This window comes from Arachis ipaensis, chromosome B3 (genome assembly GCF_059453495.1).
Source record: "Arachis ipaensis isolate K30076 ecotype BB chromosome B3, ASM5945349v1, whole genome shotgun sequence".
Classification (NCBI taxonomy): Eukaryota; Viridiplantae; Streptophyta; class Magnoliopsida; order Fabales; family Fabaceae; genus Arachis; species Arachis ipaensis.
Window position 1 is genome coordinate 135,046,025 of NC_142438.1, and position 23,911 is coordinate 135,069,935.

General features: G+C 36.2%; 2 protein-coding genes across 2 annotated transcripts; one reads left to right on the forward strand and one right to left on the reverse strand.

Annotated features, from left to right (window-relative positions):
• Positions 1–6,591: 6,591 nt before the first annotated feature.
• On the reverse strand, positions 6,592–7,753 carry LOC148572531 (uncharacterized). The gene is made up of 2 exons (XM_088507575.1): positions 7,079–7,753; positions 6,592–6,966 (listed from the first exon to the last, which is right to left on the reverse strand). Exons 1-2 carry the CDS (start codon positions 7,751–7,753, stop codon positions 6,592–6,594), a joined length of 1,050 nt encoding a protein of 349 aa, XP_088363701.1.
• Positions 7,754–20,456: 12,703 nt separating this feature from the next.
• LOC107631265 (putative serine/threonine-protein kinase PBL7) lies at positions 20,457–23,685 on the forward strand. Its single transcript, XM_016334649.3, has 6 exons — positions 20,457–21,461; positions 21,696–21,953; positions 22,047–22,219; positions 22,309–22,388; positions 22,513–22,660; positions 22,978–23,685. Exons 1-6 carry the CDS (start codon positions 20,861–20,863, stop codon positions 23,329–23,331), a joined length of 1,614 nt encoding a protein of 537 aa, XP_016190135.1. The 5' UTR covers positions 20,457–20,860; the 3' UTR covers positions 23,332–23,685.
• Positions 23,686–23,911: the final 226 nt, after the last annotated feature.

Genomic DNA, 23,911 nt, shown 5'->3' on the forward strand with positions numbered 1-23,911 from the left:
GAGGCATTGGAGGTTCTGCCGTCGGCGGAAGAAATCAGGGAAGCAGTATGGGATTGTGAATCGTCTAAGGCCCCAGGGAGTGATGGGTTCAATATGAATTTCATCAAGAAATGCTGGGAGGAGATTGGACAGGAGTTCACTGGAGCAGTAATGAAATTCTTCCAAACGGCAGAGTTACCATCTGATGTGAATATCACGTGGGTGACACTGGCCCCAAAATTTGTGGGGGCTAAGGAAATCAAGGACTTCCGGCCGATTAGTATGGTGGGCTGTGTTTACAAGGTTATATCGAAGGTTTTGGTAAGAAGGATGCGATCGGTTATGCCAGGATTGGTGGGAGAGACCCAAACTGCATTTGTAAAGGGTAGGAAAATCCATGACGGTGCGCTCATTGCATATGAGACAGTCCATTGGCTCAAGACGCGAAAGAAGAAGGCGGCTATTATCAAGCTTGATTTTCAAAAAGCGTATGATAGAGTCCGATGGAGCTTCGTAGATATTGTACTTCAGAAAATGGGGTTCGGACAAAGATGGAGGGATTGGGTGAAAGAGTGTGTGAGCACGGCATCTATGTCAGTTCTGGTAAATGGGTCTCCAACCAAGCCATTCAACATGGAGCGGGGCCTAAGACAAGGGGACCCCCTGTCCCCCCTTCTGTTTGTGCTTGTGGTTGATGTGTTGCATCGGATGATGGGGGAAGCAGTAAGAAACGGACGTATTGAACCACTAATGGTCGGAGGTGAGCATGTAGAATTATCGCACTTTCAATTTGCTGATGATACGATTCTATTTTGTCCCCCAAACACAGAGACAGTGGTAAATTATAAGAGATTGTTACGGTGTTTTGAGTTGATGTCGGGGTTGAGCATCAATTATGATAAGTCAAATATGATACCAATAAACTGTGAGCAGGAGTGGGTTGATCAAGTGTGCGGCCTGCTGGGATGCAACCAAGCTGTGTTACCGGTTAGATACCTTGGAATCTCTCTCGGTGCGAATCCGAGGCTAGTGAAGACTTGGAAACCAGTCATAGACAAGGTGCAAGAAAAGCTCAGCTTATGGAAAGCGAAGGTATTGAATAAAGCAGGCAAGCTTATCCTCATTAAGTCGGTGTTGAATAGCCTGCCGATATATTACTTAAGCCTGTACAAGATGCCAAAGGCGGTTGCGGACAAGCTGGTTGAGTTGCAAAGAAGATTTATGTGGGGTAAGGGGGATGGAAAGGATGGTATCCCATTAGTTAGGTGGGAGGTGGTCCAGGCTCCGAAGAAGGCTGGGGGTTTGGGAGTTGGGGATGCAGTGCTTCGGAACACAGCACTCTTGTTTAAGTGGTGGTGGCGGTTTTCAAAGGAGGAGTGCCCCTTGTGGAAGAAAATTGTATGCTCCTGTAACAATTTGAGCCCTGATGTCATGTTGGTAAATCAGAAAATACCAGAGAAAGGCGGGCCTTGGAAGGACATATGCCAGTTAAACATAAAGGAACAGCGACTAAGGGATAAATTGGTTACTGGCCTGGCTATGGAAGTAGGAAATGGAAGGAGTACCCTGTTTTGGGAAGATAACTGGGTGCAAGGCGGGCCGCTGAAAGTGGCATTTCCAAGACTATTCTCGGTTTCCAACCAACAAGAAGTGGTGGTAGGGGATTGTGGGTTTTGGGATGGATTGGAGTGGATATGGAACTTCCAATGGAGAAGGGAGCTTTTCCAATGGGAGCTGGAACTTGTTCACCAGCTGCATGAGAGGTTACGGCCGGTAAAGCTGTCACAGGGTATGGAGGATAATGTGGTCTGGAAGTTTGATAGTAAGGGTGTGTTTTTTACTAAGTCTCTTATGCGGGTCCTTCAATCAGAGAATCTGCCAGCAGCGATCACAAGCTATAGTTTCACAAGTTCATTATGGAAAGGAGTGGTGCCTCCGAGGATTGAGCTTTTTGGCTGGTTTGTCCTTGTAGGTAGAGTTAATACCAAAGACAGGTTGAGTAGGCTAGCCGTTATTCATCACAGTGATAATATTTGTGTGCTCTGTAACAAGGAGATAGAAACTGTCCAGCATCTATTTCTTTTGTGTGATATAGCATGGCAAGTATGGTGCTGTTGGTTGCGGTTAGTTGGTAGAGAGTGGGCTATTCTGGGTTCCATCAAAGGTCTGTTTGAGAGTTGGGCTGGTTTGCACACGAGTAAACAAGAGCAGAAGCGGTGGTTGACTGGGTTCTTTGCAGTGATTTGGAACATCTGGTTGGAACGTAATGGTAGGATTTTCAACAATCAGATAGCAGGTGTTGACCTCATCCAACAGAAAACGCTTCTGAGCTACAAAGAATGGACTGACAGTAATCTCAGGGCGTGTTGATAGCAGGGCCGGTGATGTCAGGGGTTATGGTCTTTTTTTCTTTGTTTTTCTCTTTGTAGCACCTTGACTTTTGCTCCACTGTTTGTGTTGAGCTTTCGTTGTTTCAAAAAAAAATATAGAGTTACTTCTTTACCATTGAACTATAGTATTTGTTATTAAAATAAGTGCTAACTAATATATACATATATATTGAAAACATTCAGTTACATTACATAAATTTTTTATTTAATTTTAATTTTAATTATATTAATTATTAATATAAATATAAATTTTATTAAATACTTATAAATTAAAAAAGTAAATAAATAATCATTTTATTATTCACAATTTATTTTTTCATTATATGATGTATATTAATATTATTTTTCAATAAATATTTTTAATATCTAATAACATAATAGGTATAAATTAATTAATAAATTATTAAAATTTAAAAATAATTATATTAGTATAAAAATAATTAAAAAAATATTTATTATAAAAAAATTAAAATTTTATATAATTATTTAATTATAATAAGTTGACAGTTTAACCAATAATCTAACAGTTTGATCAATAATCCATTAATCTAGTATTTTGACCGAATTAATTATCGATTACGGTTAACTATATAGATATATTTTTTGGATGTGTCTTTTATATATGTATTTAAAATATAATAATTAATTATTATTAACAATAAATTGGCAGATAATATGTTAGTACCCTATACTTTTCCTTTTAATATTTCTCCCGTTTATATATATGTCACGGATAAAATGAAACAAACAAGAGGAAAGACAGCGGCTTAACCGCTTAAGTTTATCGTAAGTAGACAAACGCAAAGACTTTGCGAGCAATGCTAAAAGTCTTGTGATTTTCTTTTTAAACATTTTTATAGAAAACAATTCAGATTTAGATCGATTGGGTAAAGTGTCATTAACGATGATTGGATAGGCAGAGTCATTAATAGATACTAATAATAAACATCATAATACGGAAAAAAATCAGAACGATAAAAGAATTTCTTATAATTCGTGAATACTGATACGAAACTACTTCAAAAAATTTAAATTTATAAAATAAGACAATATAAATAATTATATTTTAAATAATTTTTTTGTTAAATTTATTTAATTTTTGTATAAATATTTGTTTTTTTTTTATTTATGCTATTTTTTTTATATTTTGAATTCATCGAAAATCAAATATAAAATTTTTTAAATATAAAATTTTAATATTATATTATAATTTTTTTTAAAAAAAAATTTAAACTAATAAAATGATGACATATATTTCTATAAAATAAATACAAAAATTTTGCGATTTATGTCATCAAATAGGTGGTTGATGTGACTCAATTTGATACGGAATTTCTAAACATTTATAAATATTAGGGAAAATGATAAATTAGTCCCTAAACTTTTAAATCGGGGATAAATCCATCCCTGAAAATCTAAAAATACTAAAACGCCATTTACTATTCAAAATGTGTGACGGATTGATCCTTCCGTGCAAAATGCTCTCCCAGACGTAATGGAGAGGGGTGATTTGTCGCTTATTTGGCGTGTGTTGGGCTTAGACTACCGTAACGGTGCACATGTAAGCAAGGTGGATTGAGGTTAGGGACGAATTGGTCCCTGGATGGAAAGACGACGTCGCTTTTCTGTTTGCCCTATTTGTTCAAATGGAACTCGTTCGCCATTACCGTTGTTCATTTCTGTGAGTGATTGAGTGTGGGGGTATTGTGCAAGCTTAAATGGCCAGTGACGGAGCCTCATCCAGCTCACGACGCGTTCGACTGCCGCCAATCGTGAAATGCGTGGAAGCTTCAGAGGAGAAGGACGAGATTGCTCCGACGTGTAAATACGGTGTGTACGCCATATTGTACAAATTGAGAACGACGACGAACTCCAATAGATTGTTCTTTGGGTGTCCATTCTTTAAGGTATGTTGGTGATTTTATTTGGTCAGTTTGATTATAGGGGAGTTGATTATGTTCTGTTTGTTTTGGAATGATGAACATGCAGCTGAAAAATCCCAGTCACTGCAAGTTCTTCTTATGGCTGGATGGCCATGTTTCAACAATAAGAGTTCTTGAAAAGTTTATTACGGAGAACGAGGTTGATGATCTGAAAGTGAATCTTGGGAAGAAGGTAGTGGAACAGAAGCTGATTGATTTGGAGAAGAAGGTGTTGTATCTAGAGAGGAAGAAGAATGTTAATCTGTATTTGGTTATTCTAGCAGTGGTTTGTGTAATTTTTGCTTCTGTCATTGTCAATCTTGGCTGAAAAGTAGGTAAAAAAAATTATGTAATGTAGTATGGGATGAGTTTCCATTTTGTTGTATGCTATTCGAACAAAAAATGTTGTAAGCTAAATTATGATATATTCAGCAAAGTGATTGCCCTAAGCAAGTGAGTGGCATAATTATTTAGAGATATGATTATATATGTAAAGCATAATTTAATCTCATGAAAGAGTTGTTAATATTGACAAAAGAAGTCAACTACATGTCTACTGCCAAAGTAAGGCATAACTTAAGCTTGCCAGCTATAGATAATCACATTGTTTCCAAAAAGAGTTGCTTAGTAAAATAACAGTGTTTCTCAAAAAGATGTTGATGTCATGACTAAAGTCTAAACATGTGGCATTAACTACTTGGTTTGTTTAGTCCTGGAGTGGGGATGAACTTAAACAGCCGTTGAGTTGCTTTGCCTGCTGCTGCCAAAGTCTGTAGAGATGCTTCTGATGTAGTTGGTTGTTGTGGAGAGGGGAGATGCTGCTCACTCTGGGCAGGTGGAACAGGCTGCGGGGGTTTATTTGTCACAGGCTTCCTCCTAACTGGTTGCTTAGGCCTAAATGTCCCTCGTGCAGGGCGTGATATAGACTGGGCTGGGGGCTTAAATGGTGCTTTTGGAGGCATTGATTGTGTCTCAACCGCTGCTACTGAGGGACCAGATTCTTGCTCATTCATCGGTGCAGCGTTTTCATTGGAATTACCCTGCATGAAGGTCGAAACAAGTGTGAAATGCAATGAAACCAACAAGCAACAACAATAAAATGTCACCAAAATTGTTACCTCATTAGCAACTGACTGATTAGCAGAATTTTGTTCAACATGAGGAGGGTTCGTAGCAGCAAGGGGACTCTGTTCCACACTCTGATATGAGGCATTATGTAAAATGCATCCAGTTAGTTTAAACAGTCCTAGTGAAGCACATTATATCATAAGACATTTAAAACCATGAAGTATTAAAATATAGACAAATAGCACCCTAACTAAAACTAAAATAGACACTTAAATTCCTGAGTTTATTATCGGGGGGACAATTACATTCCTGGGAGAGTAAGGATTACCTCTTCCTCGGGGCTGACTGTGACAAAGGTAGAACCACAAGTGATTGAGAGTCCTTGGCCTTTGTTTTTGGTTTTTTCGTCTTTGGCTTCCAATTTGGGTTGGATGGGGCCCCTTTGCACGTTTTGTAGTTGTGTCCCCTCTCATTACACTTGCTACATGTGACATAACTTCTCTTCAATTTGTCACCATCAATAACAGCCTCAGCTGGGTCTTTCTATCTGTTATGCACCTTGGGACGTCCAATTGGCCTTTTTAACACAGGTGGAGCAGGCTTAGTAAACTCAGACCTTGTCCAGTATTCCTCACTCGTTACTGGCTGGATGAAGTGCTCGTATGTCTTTCTAATGGACTCCATACATAGCCATGGATGAACATAATCATCGGGATTATCATGCCGTTTTCTAATTGCTGCTATAGCATGAATGCACGACATCTCTTCACAGCAGGACAACAGTTTCACAACAACAGAATGGCATAAACATGACTAAAAATTGAATGAACTAATATAAATTCACAGCATGGTTAATATCAACAGATTCACAGCATGTTAATTAGATTCACACCAAGCATGTCCAAATTCACAGCATGGTTAACATCATCTATGAGTAAAATTGAAATTCACATCAACTATAAATTCATAGCAAATACACAGCATGATAATATTGAAATTTAGGAACCTGACTGACCAGTGAGTTGCCATTTGTTACACGAGCAGCTGTGTTTGATCAGATCCACATCAACTTTGGATCCTTTATGAGTGACTTCAAACTGTTTGCGCTCGTTATCACCAATCCACTCCGCTGTCCATTTGTTGCTTGGTTTCATAAGCCTTTGTAGCCTTTTCTCTTGCACTGGTGCCAGTTTTTCCTCATGAGTCCCCAGAAGTTTCTTGTGTTGAACCATTCACCGCATCACATAGCACCGTAACTCCTCGCACATTGTAAGTATGGGCTTGCTTTTGTACTTCACCACCTTTGCGTTAAACGACTCGCACATGTTATTTGTTAGGTTGTCGACCTTGGGACCATGGCTAAAGTATGCTCTAACCCAGGTAGCAGGTTCAAATTTCATAAGATAGGCCCAAGCATCCTTGTTCACTACTTTCAGTCTTTCCATAGTTGTCTTGAACTCTGAGATGGTTGTGCATCTAGCACACTCCCACACAATTTCTCTTATATACAGATCCTTGAATCGGTTTATGAAATTCTTCCACATATGCATGACACAATTTCTAACATGTGCACCAGGCATTACCTCTTTCAGTGCAGGTAGCAGTCCCTAACAACAATGAAGGCATGAAGCCATGTTTACAACAATATATAATCCAGTAAATGACTAAGACAACAAACACGAAATGACAAAAAAGGAACTAACCTTCTGTTGATCCGACATAAAATTTCAACCGTGGTTGCCTACATGCATCACCAATATCCTCCTGTAAGCATGTTAGGAACCACTTCCAAGATTCTTTGTTCTCGGATCTTGCAACTGCGTATGCAACCACGTAAAATTGGTTGTTGGCATCCTGTGTAACAGCAGAAAGTAGTTGTCCCCCATGGTATGTTTTAAGAAATGCTCCATCTAGGTGGATCAATGGTCTGTAGCCACTCTTGAATCCCTGCTTGCAGGCCTCAAAACAAACATATAACTTGTCAAACATAGGGGCTGCTTGAGGCTGATGAATCAGGTCTAGCAATGCAGAAGACCTAGGGTTACTTCTATGTATCTCTAATAAGTAATCCCTCAATTTGTCGTACTGTTGCCTTTCGTTACCCATCATCCTCTCCCTTGCCTCCTTCACAGCTCTATACACCATCTTTGGGTGTGCAGTAAGGTCAAAGTCCTCCCTTAAAAAATTAATAGCTTCATGGGTTGTCATATGTGGCTGCGTTGCCATCCTCTTCTCCACCTTTTTACTGATCCAGTGTTGATTAGGGGCGTTGCTTCTAAGGTCCCTTGCACAAGTGTACTCGTTTCTATACGTCTTGACTTGGAAGCATCGTAGTTGCCGATTGTAAGACAAGTGGGCAATCCAACCACACTCTCCATCCTTGCATCCAACCATAACTCTTTCCCTATCATTCTTTATCCACACCAACTCGGCCTTCAGCAATAAAGGTGTCCTTTACCACCTTTTTGAACCTCTCAATTGTTGCAAACCTTGTTCCAAGCTCAAATCTTCCCTCTCCGAAACTATATTGGTCATTGAACTCAGGCCAATGATGTTTGTTTCCCTCATCATCAGAAGAGACAGGTGTATGCAGCTCCTCAGATTCATACTCCCATACAATATCATCACCATCCATGTCTACATCACTCACGTAGTCTACTAGTGCTGGCCTTGCTCCTCTGGCCCTATTGGGCTCCGTTGCAGGCCTAGATATATTGGGCTCCCCTGCAGGCCTACATCCACTGGGTTGTCCATCAAGTCCACTGCCTCGGACTCATGGCCAGGCCCTTTCTTTCTTGCAACAAACCTTGTTCTTTGAGACACATGTCGCGCTTGCTTCCTGGGTTGCTTACTTGGCTGAGAGGTTCTCTTAGAAGAATGAGGCACTTGTTTCCTCTTCCCTCTGCCAGACACAGATCCACTGACAACATCTTCTCCACTACCACTGTTACTTTCATTACCGGGAGGTGGAGGTGCATACGACTCATCCTCTGCACTCTCGTAACTATCGTGCTCTGTCGACGACTCACCCAATTCATCCACCTCGACACCAACATCATCTTCCGCTGCCTCAACGTTTTCCTTACCAGCATAATCTACAGGCTCTGGGTCATCAATAGGATGATCAAAAAATATATAGAACTCATCAGTATCTTTATTTGTCATCTTTGCTTGGCGCATCTGGTTGATGCCTGCATCTCCCCTCAGAACATGCAGCCCTGACTCTATATCCTTGCTCTTTGGGTCATACCAGTATGCCTCCTTGTATGATTGATATCCCAGTCTTTGAACAGTGTTATCAAATCACCGAAATTTACAAAATTCAAGTCCATGGGGGGGGGGGGGGAACCTCTCAACCTTATCATCGAGATAAACTAACTCACCAGTCGGAGCCCGTTGAAAGTAACCCCCGTGATGGAAAACAGGAATCACGAAAATATCTACCATCTGCATCATTGTTTGACTCAACGATTACCACTAAGCATTAGAAAATACACAACTACCTAAGCCATAAACCACACACAACACATCTTCCATGCCCTCCCAATACTACATTACACCTAAACCCCAACCCACGACATGCACAGCAAATAACGTTCGAAAGTAACAGTCACATCCAGTTTCGCATTAAGGGTACTTACCACTACCGATGACACCCGCAACTCCACCAACAAAACTTCACTAGCGCAACGTTACACGAAGACGACGACGAGAAGAAGATCAATCGTTTTTTGTTGGAGGGAAAAGATCATACATATGTGTGCTAGGCAAGGTTGCGAGAACCGGACCGGTCAATAAACCGATGAGGTCACTGGTTCAATGGTTCACTGGTTCGACCGGGGTTCAACCGGTTTAATTAAATATTAAATAAAATTATTAAAAAATTTAAAAATAATTTTAAATATATAAATTCAATAATTTTTAACTTAATAAAATTTAAAATTTCACATAATAAATTATCCATAACTTAATATTAGAGGTTCACAAACAACTTCTAACATCAAAGTTTATAACTAAACAACTTCATAGATCATTAAGGAAGAGAAATATAGTGATATTAAGAATTTGAAAAGTGCCATGTTCAACTCTTAAGTAACAAGTTTAAAAACAGAGCAATTTCTAGAAATTTGGGTAGCAAGTAGCAGCAAAATATAAGCACATGAATCCAAAAATTGCAATTAACATGAGAAAAGCATGGATTGCATGTACAGAGGCAGCATCAAACTTAATTTCACAAGTATAGTTCAGCAGGGCAGCAGGTAGAATCAGGTCACATGAAACAGAAACAACACAGTAATGATCACACCAACATCATTCAGCAAACAAGCAGTATTAAGCCATGTTGAATAATCAAGAACGGAGAAATTATCAGGCCTAGAATCCTCTAACCACAACCTAGCTACCTAACAGCATATATATCTATCTATTCTAACAAACAGATGCATCACATAATATAATATACCTTGAATAATCCAAAATTCTCCCATGGCCAGCTTGATAAATGAGCACTACCCATTTCACTGCACTAGGTTCTGCTAGTTTAAGATATTTACAAACCTTGTTAAATGTATGTATGGTATCTTTCTTCTGAGGAAAAACTCTTACTTTTGTAGCTTTCTTTTCTTTCTGTATTCTCCTAAAGCTGAATAGAGCCCCAAAAAACTATGGCAGCCAACGAGCAGAAACTGGAAAAGATCCCAAAACCAAACAATAATGATAATATCAGAGAAGAAGGAAAGAAAACAAAAAAGAACCAATTTCTTAATTCTATATTATGATTAATCAGCAATCTAACTAAAATTAATAACAGAATTAATAAAAGAAAGTAAAAAAACAGAGCAGGAAGCAGGGATAAGGCAGGGGACCTGAAATGTAGCAGAGACAGACTAGAAAATGGAAAGGGGAAGAAGAGCAGAAGTAGTGCCGCCCAGAGTTGGTGGTGGCCGGCTGAGCTCGCGGCGGCGCAGAGAGCGGCGCGAGCGGCGGAACAATGCAGGGCAGAGAGATTCAGCTTCTCTCTGTGGCAGTGACGAGAGCTGAGTGGGGGCAGAAGCGTTCGAAGGAAAAAGGAGAGGCGAGAAGAGAAGAGAGAAGGTAAGAATGGTGGTCAGCTTTCCGGACGATGGGTCACCGGAGACTGCTGTTGTTGGCTGAGAGCGAGACGAGGAGGCGGGGGCTGCTGGCGCCTGGCTGAGAGAGAGAGAGGGAAGTAGCACCGTAGTGGGTTAGGGATTTGGGTGAGTGAGACTGATGAGAGGGAGGGAGAAGGGATGCCGTGGTGGTTGCTGGGAGCTGATGTTGGCGGCGGTGTTTTCTCTCAAAGGTTAGGCAAATTAGGGATTTGGTTGGAATGTGAGAGTGAGACAGAAGGGACAGGGTCGGGTGTTTTGGGAGTGGCATTTTTACGTTTTTTTTTTTCGAGAGAGAACTGGTTTTTGACCTGGCCGGTTCATTCGGTTCACCGGTTAACTATTGATTCGGCCGGATTTTAAACCGGTTTTTTGCAAGACGGTTTTGCATGTCAACCGGACCGGCTATAAGAATCACAAAATAAGTGCTGACACTGTTTTTAAATTTTAAGTGAGAATTGTTTAAATATTTTTAAAGAATATCTTCATTATGTCCCAATATAACAATGTACTACTTACTACTTAGTTATTTAAAAATTTTCTCAAAAAGACGTGCTAATCCAAACAAGGTTATAAATTTATGTAAACCATTTAGTAGTATTCTACTTTTAGTGACTTGATGTTAGATGCATGTTTTATTAACCTAATCTAATACGCAATGTGTTGTATTGTTATAGTCTACAAAACTCAACCATAAAATAATTATCATACAAAATCTCCTAATTAAATCTTGTCAACTTTAGTTTAATCTATTAATTGCGTATGACTTGCAAAAGATTATTGAAATAGAGTGTTCAATTCAAAATTCAAAACCTTAATTAATATACAATTGTGTTTGGTAAGGGTTTATGCAAATTGAACATTAATTAATAAATGTCATGAAAAAAGATTTCACCTTACTTGGTGATAGAGGCTTGTTTTTTATTGAAACACAGAAAAGACCCAAAAAAGGGGGTTAAAGTCTTAAATAAAAGCAAAGTAGAGAAAGAGAAAAACTTCAAGTTCAAGGAAGAGAGGGGAGAACTTGCAAAACATTGCAACTAATTATGCTATTATTAGTACTCTATCGTTTTAAAAACCGTGCTTTTCTTTAAAAAGGAAAGAAAAATATTTAAAGAACAATCAATATTATTAAAATGAGAAAGTATAGGGAGCCAATGATCTAAGCGTACAATGTGTACAATGAAGGTTTAAAAAGTATTAGAGATATAGTTATTAGTGTTACTTTATCCTGTCAGGTTACACTTTTGGGATGAGTGGTTTCAGGCATGGTGTTAGAGTTCTAGATCCAGAAGGTCAAGAGTTCGAATCTTGGTAAACCCAAAATTAACTTTTTATAACATGAGATGTTTATTATCCCTGGTATCCGGATGGTTATTCTGGATAGTATAGGTGATGTTTATTTTATTCATAAACCAAAGATTTAGCCCATTGTATATATTGTACGTTTAGGCCATTCACTTCCTAGCACTACTCTATTAAAATTTGTATTGAGTGTGTCAAATTTAACTCTTAAAATTAATTCAAAAGATAAATGATGTCTCACACTTATAAATTCTCTCTAGATATATTATAATTAAAAGGTGTGAAATTTACATAATATATTCTCTCTTGGAAAGTGAACAACTGAACATTTATGAATAGGTGCTTTAATAATATTGAATTTAATTTTAGATATAATATCATAAAATTACTTATTTAAAAAATTTAAATTAATAAATAGAGATAAATGGATAATTTTTTTCTTTAATATTGTATGACAACGTAAATTTCATAATAAAATTGTGAAAGAATAGGAAAATAAAAGAATTGTGAAAGAAAAAGATGAAGAAATTTTATTGATTGTTGATTGAATGAATTGTAAACTATGAAAGTAAAATTAAGTATATATATAGTATTGGCCTATGAAAGATAAAAGTAGATAAAGATAAGATATAGAGATAAAGATAAGATATAGAGATAAAGATAAAGATAACTATAAGATAAGATAAAGACTAAATTATCATTTAATTTGTGTATTCTGTTGGGCTGAATTTGTGGGCCGTGAGACATCTTTATTGTTGTCATGGGCTAAGGTGGAAGAGTGATTTAATACGCCCCCGCAAGCTGGAGGATGAAAGATGTCAAGAACACTAAGCTTATTTAGATTAAGATGGAAGGGTTGAGGAGACAAAGGCTTGGTGAAGATGTCAGCTAGTTGCCCAGAAGAGGGAATTGGGAGAAGTTTCATCACTCCAGCTTGAGCTTTTTGTCGAACCAAGTGACAATCAACCTCTAAATGTTTGGTCCGTTCATGAAAAACCGGGTTAGCAGCAATATGAAGAGCACTCTGATTATCACAATATAAAACTGGTGGGCGGATAGGAGAGATGCGTAAAAATTGTAACACATTTAGTATCCATTGAAGTTCACAAGTTGTGTTAGCAAGTGCACGATATTCTGCTTCCGTGGAAGAGCGGGCAACGGTGGTTTGTTTCTTGGTCTTCCAAGAGACTAAAGAACTGCCTAAGAAGAAACAATAACATGTTAAAGATTGCCGAGTGTCAGGACATCCGGCCTAATCAGAGTCACTGAAGCCGAGAAGCTGAATTTCTGATTCCCTTGAAAAGAAAAGTCCTTTACCGGGACTAATTTTCAGATATCGTAACACATGTTTGGCAGCTTGAAGATGAGATTCAGTAGGAGATGCCATGAATTGACTTAATTGTTGAGTGTCATACATGATGTCCGGTCGAGTAGTGGTGAGATAGATAAGACGGCCAACCAAACGACGATATACAAAAGGGTCGGATAGCAAGGGACTTTTGTCTTGATATAGTCTTGTGGTACTATCCATTGGAACAGAGGCAGGTTTAGCACCTAATAAACCAGAATCATCCAAAAGATCAAGACAATATTTTCTCTGAGATAAGCAAATTCCCTTCTCCGATTGAGCAACTTCAATACCTAAAAAATATTTTAATGGGCCCAAGTCTTTAATTCGAAAGTGTTGATGTAAAATAGACTTAATGGCAGCAAGTTCAGAAATGGAATTACCAGTGAGAACAATGTCGTCAACATAGACTAAAAGGATAGAAATTTGATCACCAATGAATTTGACAAATAAACTATAATCAGACGAGGTCTGCTGATATCCATGAGATAGCAAAAGATGAGAAAGTTTGTCATACCACATAGACTAGATTGTCGTAAACCATACAGTGACTTTAGTAGCTTACAGCATTGATTCGGTTGAGGAGATATCAATCCGGGTGGCAGAGTCATATAAACATCCTCAGAAAGATCCCCATGTAAGAAAGCATTATTGACATCCAACTGATGTATAGGCCAATGCTTCATAGAAGCCAATGCCAAAACTAATCTGATAGTGGCAGGCTTGACAACAGGGGAGAAAGTTTCCAAGAAATCAACACCTTCAGTTTGAGTGAACCCTTTAGCCATAAGACGTGCTTTATATCGATCAACTGAACCATCAGGCTTGCGTTTGATGCGATAGACCCATTTACAGCCAACCGGCTTAACCCCTGCAGGGCAATCAACAAGACGCCAAGTTTTGTTCAGCTCAAGAGCATCCAACTCATCTTTCATAGCACTACGCCAATTAGAGTGTTGATTGGCGTCCTTAAAAGACTTTGGCTCAACGTCAGAATGTAGAGATAAAAGAAACTTTTTATGTGAAGATGAAAGAGAAGAAAAATACATGACTGAAGATAAAGGATACTTGCACTTTGAGGGAGATTGATTTGTAGAGATGAGAGAGGAATTACACAAGTAATCAGAGAGATATGCTGGAGGTCGGTGAGGCCGGTCAGAATGACGAGGATGGGGTTGCTCAGGTGGTGAAGAAGGTGATGGGGGATGAGAAGGTGATGGTGGACTGGTGTCTAGTGTTGAAAGTGATTCGGTGGTCATGGGTTCAACTTGGTTAGGAAACGATAGTGAGGAAGAAGGAGAGGTTGTTGGAGAAAATAAAGAACTAGGTGGAGTTGGGTCAATGGGTATAGGTGAGGGTTCAACTGGAAGACTAACTGAATCTTGTTTTTGAGAAGGTGTGTTTGGCAATGTTGGGCTGAGTGTCTGGAATTGGACATTTTTTGTGACTAAGGGCAAGATCTTTTCAAAAAAATCACGTTTCTAGAAATCTCAATTCTTTTATCTTCTAAAACATAAACAATATACCCTTTAAAACCAGATTGAAAGCCAATAAATACAGCCTTTTTGGCTCTTGGATCAAATTTTGATCTATTTGCCATTTGGGTAGAAACAAAACATAAGCATCCAAAAACTTTAATGTCATGATAATTTGGTGGATGATTGAATAAAATCTCAAATGGTGTTTTAAAATTAATTGCGGATAATGGAACTCTATTAAGTAAATAAACAGCATGTCTAACAGCATAAGACCAAAAAGATGATGGTAAATTAGATTGAAACATAAGAGCACGAGCTATGTTCAAAATATGTTGATGCTTGCGTTCTACCCTTCCATTTTGTTGAGGAGTTTCAACACAACTACGTTGATGAATAATGCCCTTTGAATCATAAAAATCAGGTAAAATAAATTCTGGTCCATTATCGGAACGAATAGTTTTGACTTTGGAGTTGAATTGTGTTTCAATTAAAGTAATAAAATTTTTTATTTGATTCTGTACTTCTCCTTTTGATTTTAATAAAGTAACCCATGTAAAGTGGCTAAAATCATCAACAATAGTAAAAAAATATTTATGATTATGAATAGAATTTTGTCGAAACGGACCCCAAATATCAAAGTGTAATAAATCAAAACTTGCATTGGCTTTGTTAAAACTTTGAGAAAATGAAAGTTTCTTTTGTTTAGAAAGATGACAAATGTCACAAGCCTCGTCATGATGCATAGAGATAAAAGGAAATTGTTTATGTAAATGATTAAGTCTTTGCCCAGAAAGGTGTCCTAAACGAAAATGCCATATATTGGAAGGTGTAATGGGTGGAGATTGGATGGAATTTATGGAGTGTGTAGTGGATGAATTTTTACCGAAATTGGGTTCAAAGACATATAATCCCTCTCTCATTCTGGCCAAATCAATTGTCCCCAAATTGTTGCTCTGTAGAGTGCAAGAAGAAGATGAAAAAGTGAGTTCACATATGAGTGCTGAAGTAATTTTTGAAATAGAGATAATATTAAAGTTAAAATGAGGTAAATAAAGAACATCATGAAGAACCAAGGATGGTGAAAATTGAACGATGCCTTTATAAGAAACAGTAGTTCGAGAACCATTTGGTAAATGAACAATAATAGGAGAAATTTGTGTGTAAGAAATAAACCAAGACAAATTTGATGCAATGTGATCTGTGGCACCAGAATCAATGATCCAAGTATTCAAGAATGAATCTCGATTTGAAGAATTGTTAACAGTAGAAAAGGTATTGAAGGAACAAAGATAATGAGTAGTTGGACTTGGCAGAAGCTCAAGTTGGTTTGAAGGACGAGCTTCTTCATTGAAAGGAAGTGCCATGAAAGAAAAGTGTTGGGCTGACGAAAGGTCCAAAAGAGACTCCGGATGAAGTTGCTGGTGTGCCCTTTCTCCTTGATCCACGGATGTCAGCAGAGTTCAAGAGGAGCTCTGATACCATAATAAAATTGTGAAAGAATAGGAAAATAAAAGAATTGTGAAAGAAAAAGATGAAGAAATTTTATTGATTGTTGATTGAATGAATTGTAAACTATGAAAGTAAAATTAAGTATATATAGAGTATTGGCATATAAAAGATAAAAGTAGACAAAGATAAGATATAGAGATAAAGATAAAGATAACTATAAGATAAGATAAAGACTAAATTATCATTTAATTTGTGTATTCTATTGGGCTGAATTTGTGGGCCGTGAGACATTTTTATTGTTGTCATAGGCTAAGGTGGAAGAGTGTTTTAATATTTCACATTTCTTAAGAATTAAGCTAAAAAAAAGTAGTTTTTACAGAAGAGGATGCACGCACGCCCTAGTATTCCCTAGTATAAAACTATTAATGTACTTCTACCTAATTTAAGTTTTAAAATAATTAATTTCATGACAAATATATAGATATATATTTTGATTATTATTTTTTTAGAGTTTGAAATTAAAATTTTGAATTCTCTAATGCGGGTGGTTCAAATATGAAGAGTTCTATTTGGATGGAACGTCGTCAGAGTTTGCTGTGTATATATATATGATTGCAATATATACCCATGCTAAAATATTTGAATACGTGCTATTTTGTCACACACATATATAATTATATAAATTTCATTGTTTTAGTTTCATTAATGTACTAGTTTCTTCAATGCAGTTGTTAGCTGTGAAATAAGATAGACCACAATACTCGTAAATTAAACGTGCAAGAACAAGCTTCTTTCTTTTCTAATTTATATGTATATGGAAGTAGAATTAGAAGGTCCTCATAAGAATCATATCAGTGATCTGGAAATAAAACAAGTACCAAACAATTCATCATTGGGTCCTAAGCTCCTAATTATTGAAACCTAATTGTGCCATGCATGTACATCGATTTATTTCCAGCCTCAAACTTATTATTACATGTCTTAAACCTAATTTATATTTATGGTTAATATATCTATCAATAAATTATAATAATAATAATAGGAATAATTAATTAGATTATTAAGGAAACAACTAAGGTGGTATATATAAGAAAACGTGGCTCTTCATCTTTTGCATTTTTTTTTCTTTTTCGTCTTTAAAAATTAATTGGGACAATACTAATGTTGTATAATAATTCCGCATGGGTAGGACGATGAATTGAAATATTAATTAGTCCATAATGATATTCATGTGTTGATGATGCATGCATGGTAGGTTTCATTGGAGTACCGACACCTACCACACGTGTCAGATGCAAGTGTGTTCTTTGACTTGACCGCTCAAGTATGGCCTCACCTCACAAATCACAAAGTGAGTGAGTGACCAACCATTATTGCCCTACCTTAACTTATTAGGGCTTCAAAAATCTCAATCACTTTTAATTGATTTTCGGATACATATAAATACAGATAAAGATATACTAACTAGCCAGTTAGTTGATGCTAAGGTAGCCAGTTCATCATATCATTAATTAATTACTCAGTTTCTCCAGGAAAATTCACATATTAAGGATTTTTTTTTTTTTTACAAACATTGAATCGCTTTTGGTGAATCTTTCTTTTCAAACCACCAATAATGAAAGACCTAGTTTCTAGCTACTTGACAATTGATGGGAAAATTGTTTCGTTTATTCATGTGCTTTACAAATCTAAATTAAATCTAAGGTATCAAGGTTGTTTTTCCTGATAATAATTATAATATATAACCACATCATCATCATCATCATCATCCACATTCATATCAAATACATCCCAGTCCGATAATCTGGTTTTGCTAAATACAGCATGGCTGTCGCTGTCATTATTAACTAAGAGATGAGAGACACTTTGCTCTTATTTATTGATAACTTTACAAAATACACCACCGTACAATTTCTCTCAAAAATAATATTTCTTATTGTTATAATTTTTTTATAATAAAATTAAGCAACTAAATAAATTTTCAACCTTAATCACGCATTTATTCTTCTTCTTTTTTCTTGTCCTTTTTTATTATTATCACTTTTTTTTTTATATCTGTTCAACAAAACTATTAAGTAATTTTTTAGGCATTGTTTTGTTATTGATGCAAGCAATGACCGAGCCACATAATAAGAAACGGAGCAAATGATCTCTCTAGTTTTATTTTTTTACATTTAAATTATATGTAAATTTTAGTTTAGTCTTTTTCAAAATTTTATTTTAATTTTATTTTATTATATAAATATTCTTTGTCCCTTTCTAATATTTCTCCGTCCCTATATGCAAGGTTCTTTGTATTTAGCTTTGACTTGATTGATTTTAAATTTTAATTAATTATTTATTCTTGATGTCAATGTTAGAGGAAATTTTAATTAATTAAAGATCAGTTTTTGTACGTTTTTCTCATAAAAAATATATAAATTTTAATATATAACACAAAAATATTGATAAAAATTTTTAAAAAATGTCTAAAATATTGATACCCAACTAATGAAATACACACCGCACAAATTTTTTTTTATAAATATTAGTGTAAAATATAAAACTTTTTGTGCACAGCACAAAAAATAAATTTTAAAAGATCACATGTTAGAATATTAACACCCAATTAATAAAATATGTATATTTTATAAATTTTGGTGCACAATAAATATTTTTTATAAAACTACATATATAGAACATTGATATCTAATCAACAAAATACGTATAACATATAAATTTTTAATCGACTACATGTCCAAAACATGAATTCATCTAACTAATACGTTAATACATTTATAGCAAAAATTTATATATTATATATAAAATTTTTTGTGCCATATATATCAATATGTATTTTTGAACTCTCTAATAAAAAAATTTATGCTAAAGAAGCACAAAGAAATAAAAGCATATGACATACGTATGCATTTTTTTTGTCTTTTGCTGAATTTGTGATAACTTGATTACACTTAATTACTAAAACACTCGTACATGTAATATCATCGGTTTCTTTTAACGAGAGACTGCACATACTATATTTAAAAAGTGATATTATTTAAATAGAATAATAATAATATATGGTTTAATAATAGTATACAATTTTCTAAGCAATACTACTAAAATTATTATCTTTCCTTTTCAGTTTTAGTTTTTACACTGATATCTTACCAAGCTGCTTAATTACTTAATTATGTTATTTTTTGTTTGATTTATAATTATCTTCTCATTTTACCTTTTTTTTTTCCTTTTCATCATAAGAGACTTTAAAATGACCTTGGATAGAACGTCAGGAACGAATTGCACTAAACTACAAAGTTGATCTGAATACATGATTGAAAACGAAATAATACACTTTCATTATCTCACTTTTACGATTTTACTATTTGATCTGAAATTCTGAATCAACAACTGTGGGCGCAAAATAATTAAACAAAATGAGTGTGATTAGAATAACTAAAAACATGAAAATTATTAACTATATATTGGTTGAAATTATCAATCACTTAAAGCGGTGTGTCGTATAGAGCACAATCAAGAGTCATATATTATAAAAGTAATTAAAGATAGACATATTCTTGATTCCTCTACCACCTATTATAAAAGCGAAGTATTCCTCGTCATTAAAAGAAAAAAAAAAGAAGAAGAAAGGTGAAGTATTGATTGTTACTCTAGTATATGTTTGCGTGTAAAAGCCAGAAATACGGAAGCATAAAACTAATGACAAGATCCACACCAGAAATAAATCTGTTTCATAGATATAAAACAACAATAATAAATAAACAAATATTTTCAAAATAAATGTGTTTGGTTAATTAAGATTTAGGAAGAAGAAGAAACAGAGGTAGCGAAGCAGGGTTGTCACTTGTCAGGAGTGGCTGTTGGGTTGTAACTTGTGAGCCGTTGGATGGATACCAAACTGCCCAATGCCGCATCCACATCCATTGATCTTCAGAATCCCCTTCACATGGATCTTTGTCTCTACTCTCAACACTGTTATCATTCATTCTTTATTTTAATTGCATTTCTATACTACCTTTTGTTACTGTCCTTTTCTCATTTAGCAATCAAGGTTAATAAACATTTCATTTCTACCAAAACCAAAATTAAATGCACACAAAGTCTCTCTTATAATATTTCAATTTTTCAAAAATTTTGGATATTTTTTTATTTATTATCCACATGGTATTCTGAAAAAAAAAAGAAGGCCATAATGCTATTCATGTAGTTATTTTATTTCCCATACACACAATATATTTCTAAGTTTTTCAAAAGAAAAAAAATGTTTTTTTTTGCTATCTCTCACTTTCAGAGTTTCAGAACTTGGATGTAATGATAATAGTAATAATAATAATAATTAGATAATGAGTAGGTCTATATTTTCTTGATTAGTCCCAATAGGATGACCCACCATGGTTAGCTACTAAATAATGGCCTAAAGATGTTGCCTTTGTAGTTTCCCAGTCTTCTTCACTCTCTCTCTCTCTCTCTTACTCTATCCTGCAATACATTTTTTACAATCTTTCTTTATTTCATCACCTTCTCCCACTCTGCTGAATCAGAAATTGATAATGATGCAAATGCAATGTCACATTCCAAAAATTTTCTCCATTTAACAACTACTGTATATTATTATTATTTATAAGTTAGATTAGACACCCATACTCTCTCCTCTTCTTTTCTGTAGGTTGCTGCTAAGAAAATTCTCTCCAACCCCACAAGCAAAGCAGCTTTAACTTTATTCAGTTTTTTTAATTTCTTCTCTCTCCACTGGGTTTCTGTGCCACTTTGTTGTGGGATCTACTTCATCACAATGGGTTTCTCCCAAGGAACCTGCACTGATTCCAGTGACATTTCCATTGCCCCAAATGTTCCTCTTCCTCCTCCTTCCTCTTCCTCCTCCTCTCTACTTGCACATCACTACTGTGACCACAACAACCTCAAATTCAGAACCTTCCTCGGAAAAATGATTTGGGATTTTGGTTTTGCATGTCTTTCCAGCCCTTCTTCTCCTCCTCCTTCTTCTTCTTCTTCGAGTAGGAGGAGGAATAGCTGCAAAGATGATGAATGCAGCAACAAGAAGGGTAATTTGGAGCACAACAAGGCTTGGCTTCTTGCTGAGTCTGGTGGCTGTGGAGCTGAACTGTTGAACAATGCAGAGCCTCAATCGGTTCACTCTTCTTTCAGGTTCAGCTTCTGTTCTCAGGTTGAGTTGGAGTCCCTCAACATGAGTTCTTCAAGTGCTGCAACGGTTCTCATGGTGAATTTGGACAATGGTGTCAGTGAATCACGCGCCAGAGAGATCAAGTGGAGGAGGATTGAGTCTTTGGAGAAGAGCATTTCCCCAGTTGCACACTCTTTGATCAGATTCACCTATGCTGAAATACTCTCTGCTACCCGCAATTTCTCCAAAGGTGACTTTTCCCCCCTCTTGCCTTCTATATGGATTTAAAAGTTGAGATTTTTATTATAAAAATAATATTTTTAAGTTTCTAATGACACTGAATGTATGAAGAGATTAGAAACTTTTCAAACTCGTTAGCAAAACCCTTTTTGTATTGCTGGTGTTGTGTTATTGTTTTGGTTGAAGTTGGTTTCTTTTTGTGTGTTAGAGATCATGATTAGTTCTTTGTGTTTGTGTTGGTTAGGTAGAGTATTGGGGAGAGGGGCGTTGAGCTGTGTTTTCAGAGGGAGAGTTGGGATTTTGAGAACTGTGGTGGCTATAAAACGCTTGGACAAGGAAGATAAGGAGTCTGCAAAGGCATTTTGTAGAGAATTGATGATTGCAAGTTCCCTTCATAGCCCAAACGTCGTTCCCCTTGTTGGTTTTTGTATTGACCCGGAGGAGGGTTTGTTCTTGGTGTACAAGTATGTCTCAGGTGGCAGCTTGGAGCGGCACTTGCATGGTGGGTACTCATTTATCTGATTATTGTATTTTCAGTGAGGCTTTGGTTTGAAGTCAATGAATTTGACTGATTATAACAAGGCTTATTCTACAGGGAGGAAGAAGGGTGGGAAGGGTAGTTCACCCCTTCCATGGTCTGTGAGGTACAAAGTTGCAATTGGGATTGCAGAGGCTGTGGCTTATCTGCATAATGGAACTGAAAGATGTGTTGTTCACAGAGACATTAAGCCCTCTAATATTCTGCTTTCTTCTAAGAAGACTCCCAAGGTGAGTTTTGTTGTGAATTGATCGGATGATATGAAACAATGTCTTAATTGGCCTTGCAAGTCATGTTGATTGTTTTTGTTGGATTGTAGTTATGTGATTTCGGGTTAGCTACTTGGACTACGGCGCCTTCAATTCCTTTCCTTTGCAAAACTGTCAAAGGAACATTTGGGTACGATCATATTCCCTCGATTCCCTTCAAATTGAATATGCAGAACTTCGGAATTTTTGGCATCATTAGTTTTCATGCTCAAATCACTGAAGTTAAATATACTATATCAACATTTTTCTACCAGATATTTGGCTCCTGAGTATTTCCAACATGGGAAAGTATCAGATAAGACTGATGTTTATGCTTTTGGAGTTGTTCTATTGGAACTTATAACTGGTCGGAAACCAATTGAAGCAAAAAGGTCTCAGGGGGAGGAGAACTTGGTCCTTTGGGTGAGTTAAAACACTTTAATTCTTGCACAGTTTTGCCATAACTCCTGACTGATGATGGTTTTCTTTTTGGATTGAGATTTTGATAACAACAAACATTTTAAGCATAACTTGCTCCTTTCTAATAGTACATTAACTTTGAAGAAAGCAGTAATATCAATTTCACCTTGTCTTTATCACAGAAGACACTATGATAGCCTAGTTGTATGCTTCTCTTACGAATCAAATCAAAACAAAACTGAAAATTGTTCAATTTTCTGGTTCATTTTCAAATGGACATTCCCTTATTGACAAACATCAAATTTGACATACATTTGCAGGCTAAGCCTTTTCTACAGAAAGGGAAAGGAGCCATTGACGAGCTGCTTGATCCTCAACTCAAATGCAGTTTGAGATTCTCAAATCAAATCGCTCGGATGATCGAAGCAGCAGCCGCTTCTGTCACAAACGAGGAATCTCGGCGACCCGGCATACACGAGATTATCGCCATACTGAAAGGTGAAGAAGAACCTCTTTTCTCTAAAAGAAAGAAGTCTGGTTTTCTCGGGAATGGATGTGTGATTGATTGTTATTCTCAGCTAGAACAAACAAATAATGAGATGAAAAGTCACTTGGCTTTGGCAATGCTAGGAGTTTCTGAGTTTGAGGATGAGGATTATCTCTATGGTCGTTAAAAACATGATAACTACCTCAAAACAATTCACTTTTTGCCATGATTCTTACTTTTCTGACTAGAGTATTAAAGATATATATATATATCTAAGCGTGTTGAAATTGTAAATAGAACTAGGGGCTAAGACAAAGATTGGTTTGTCTGTAGATATCTTCCCTTTGTGTTCATTGTTTGTGCTTCATGTTGTAAAACAATATCTTTTATTCTTACAAGTTACCGCCGCACAAAGTTTAGGTTGGATTGGAGAATAGAAAACTTTCATTTTGAAGTTCTCAGTGGGTAAACATCAAAGTAACATATTGAACAACATTCATAGAACTATTTGTTCTTACACTAATGGATTCATTTTGGAACATGTGCAATATCATCATCATTATTATTTTAGTAAAGCACATGTAGTTTCATGCATAGCTTCGTAAGTTTATTGTCGTTTTCTTTTTTCTTATGATCCTATATGATCGGCCCTCCCTATTATTTATGTCATTATATGGACATTATCCTATGTCAACAAGATGTATCATGTCTACTTGTGTAGGTACATCACAAGATTTGTTGTTTTAAAGAAGCCCCCCCCCCCCCCC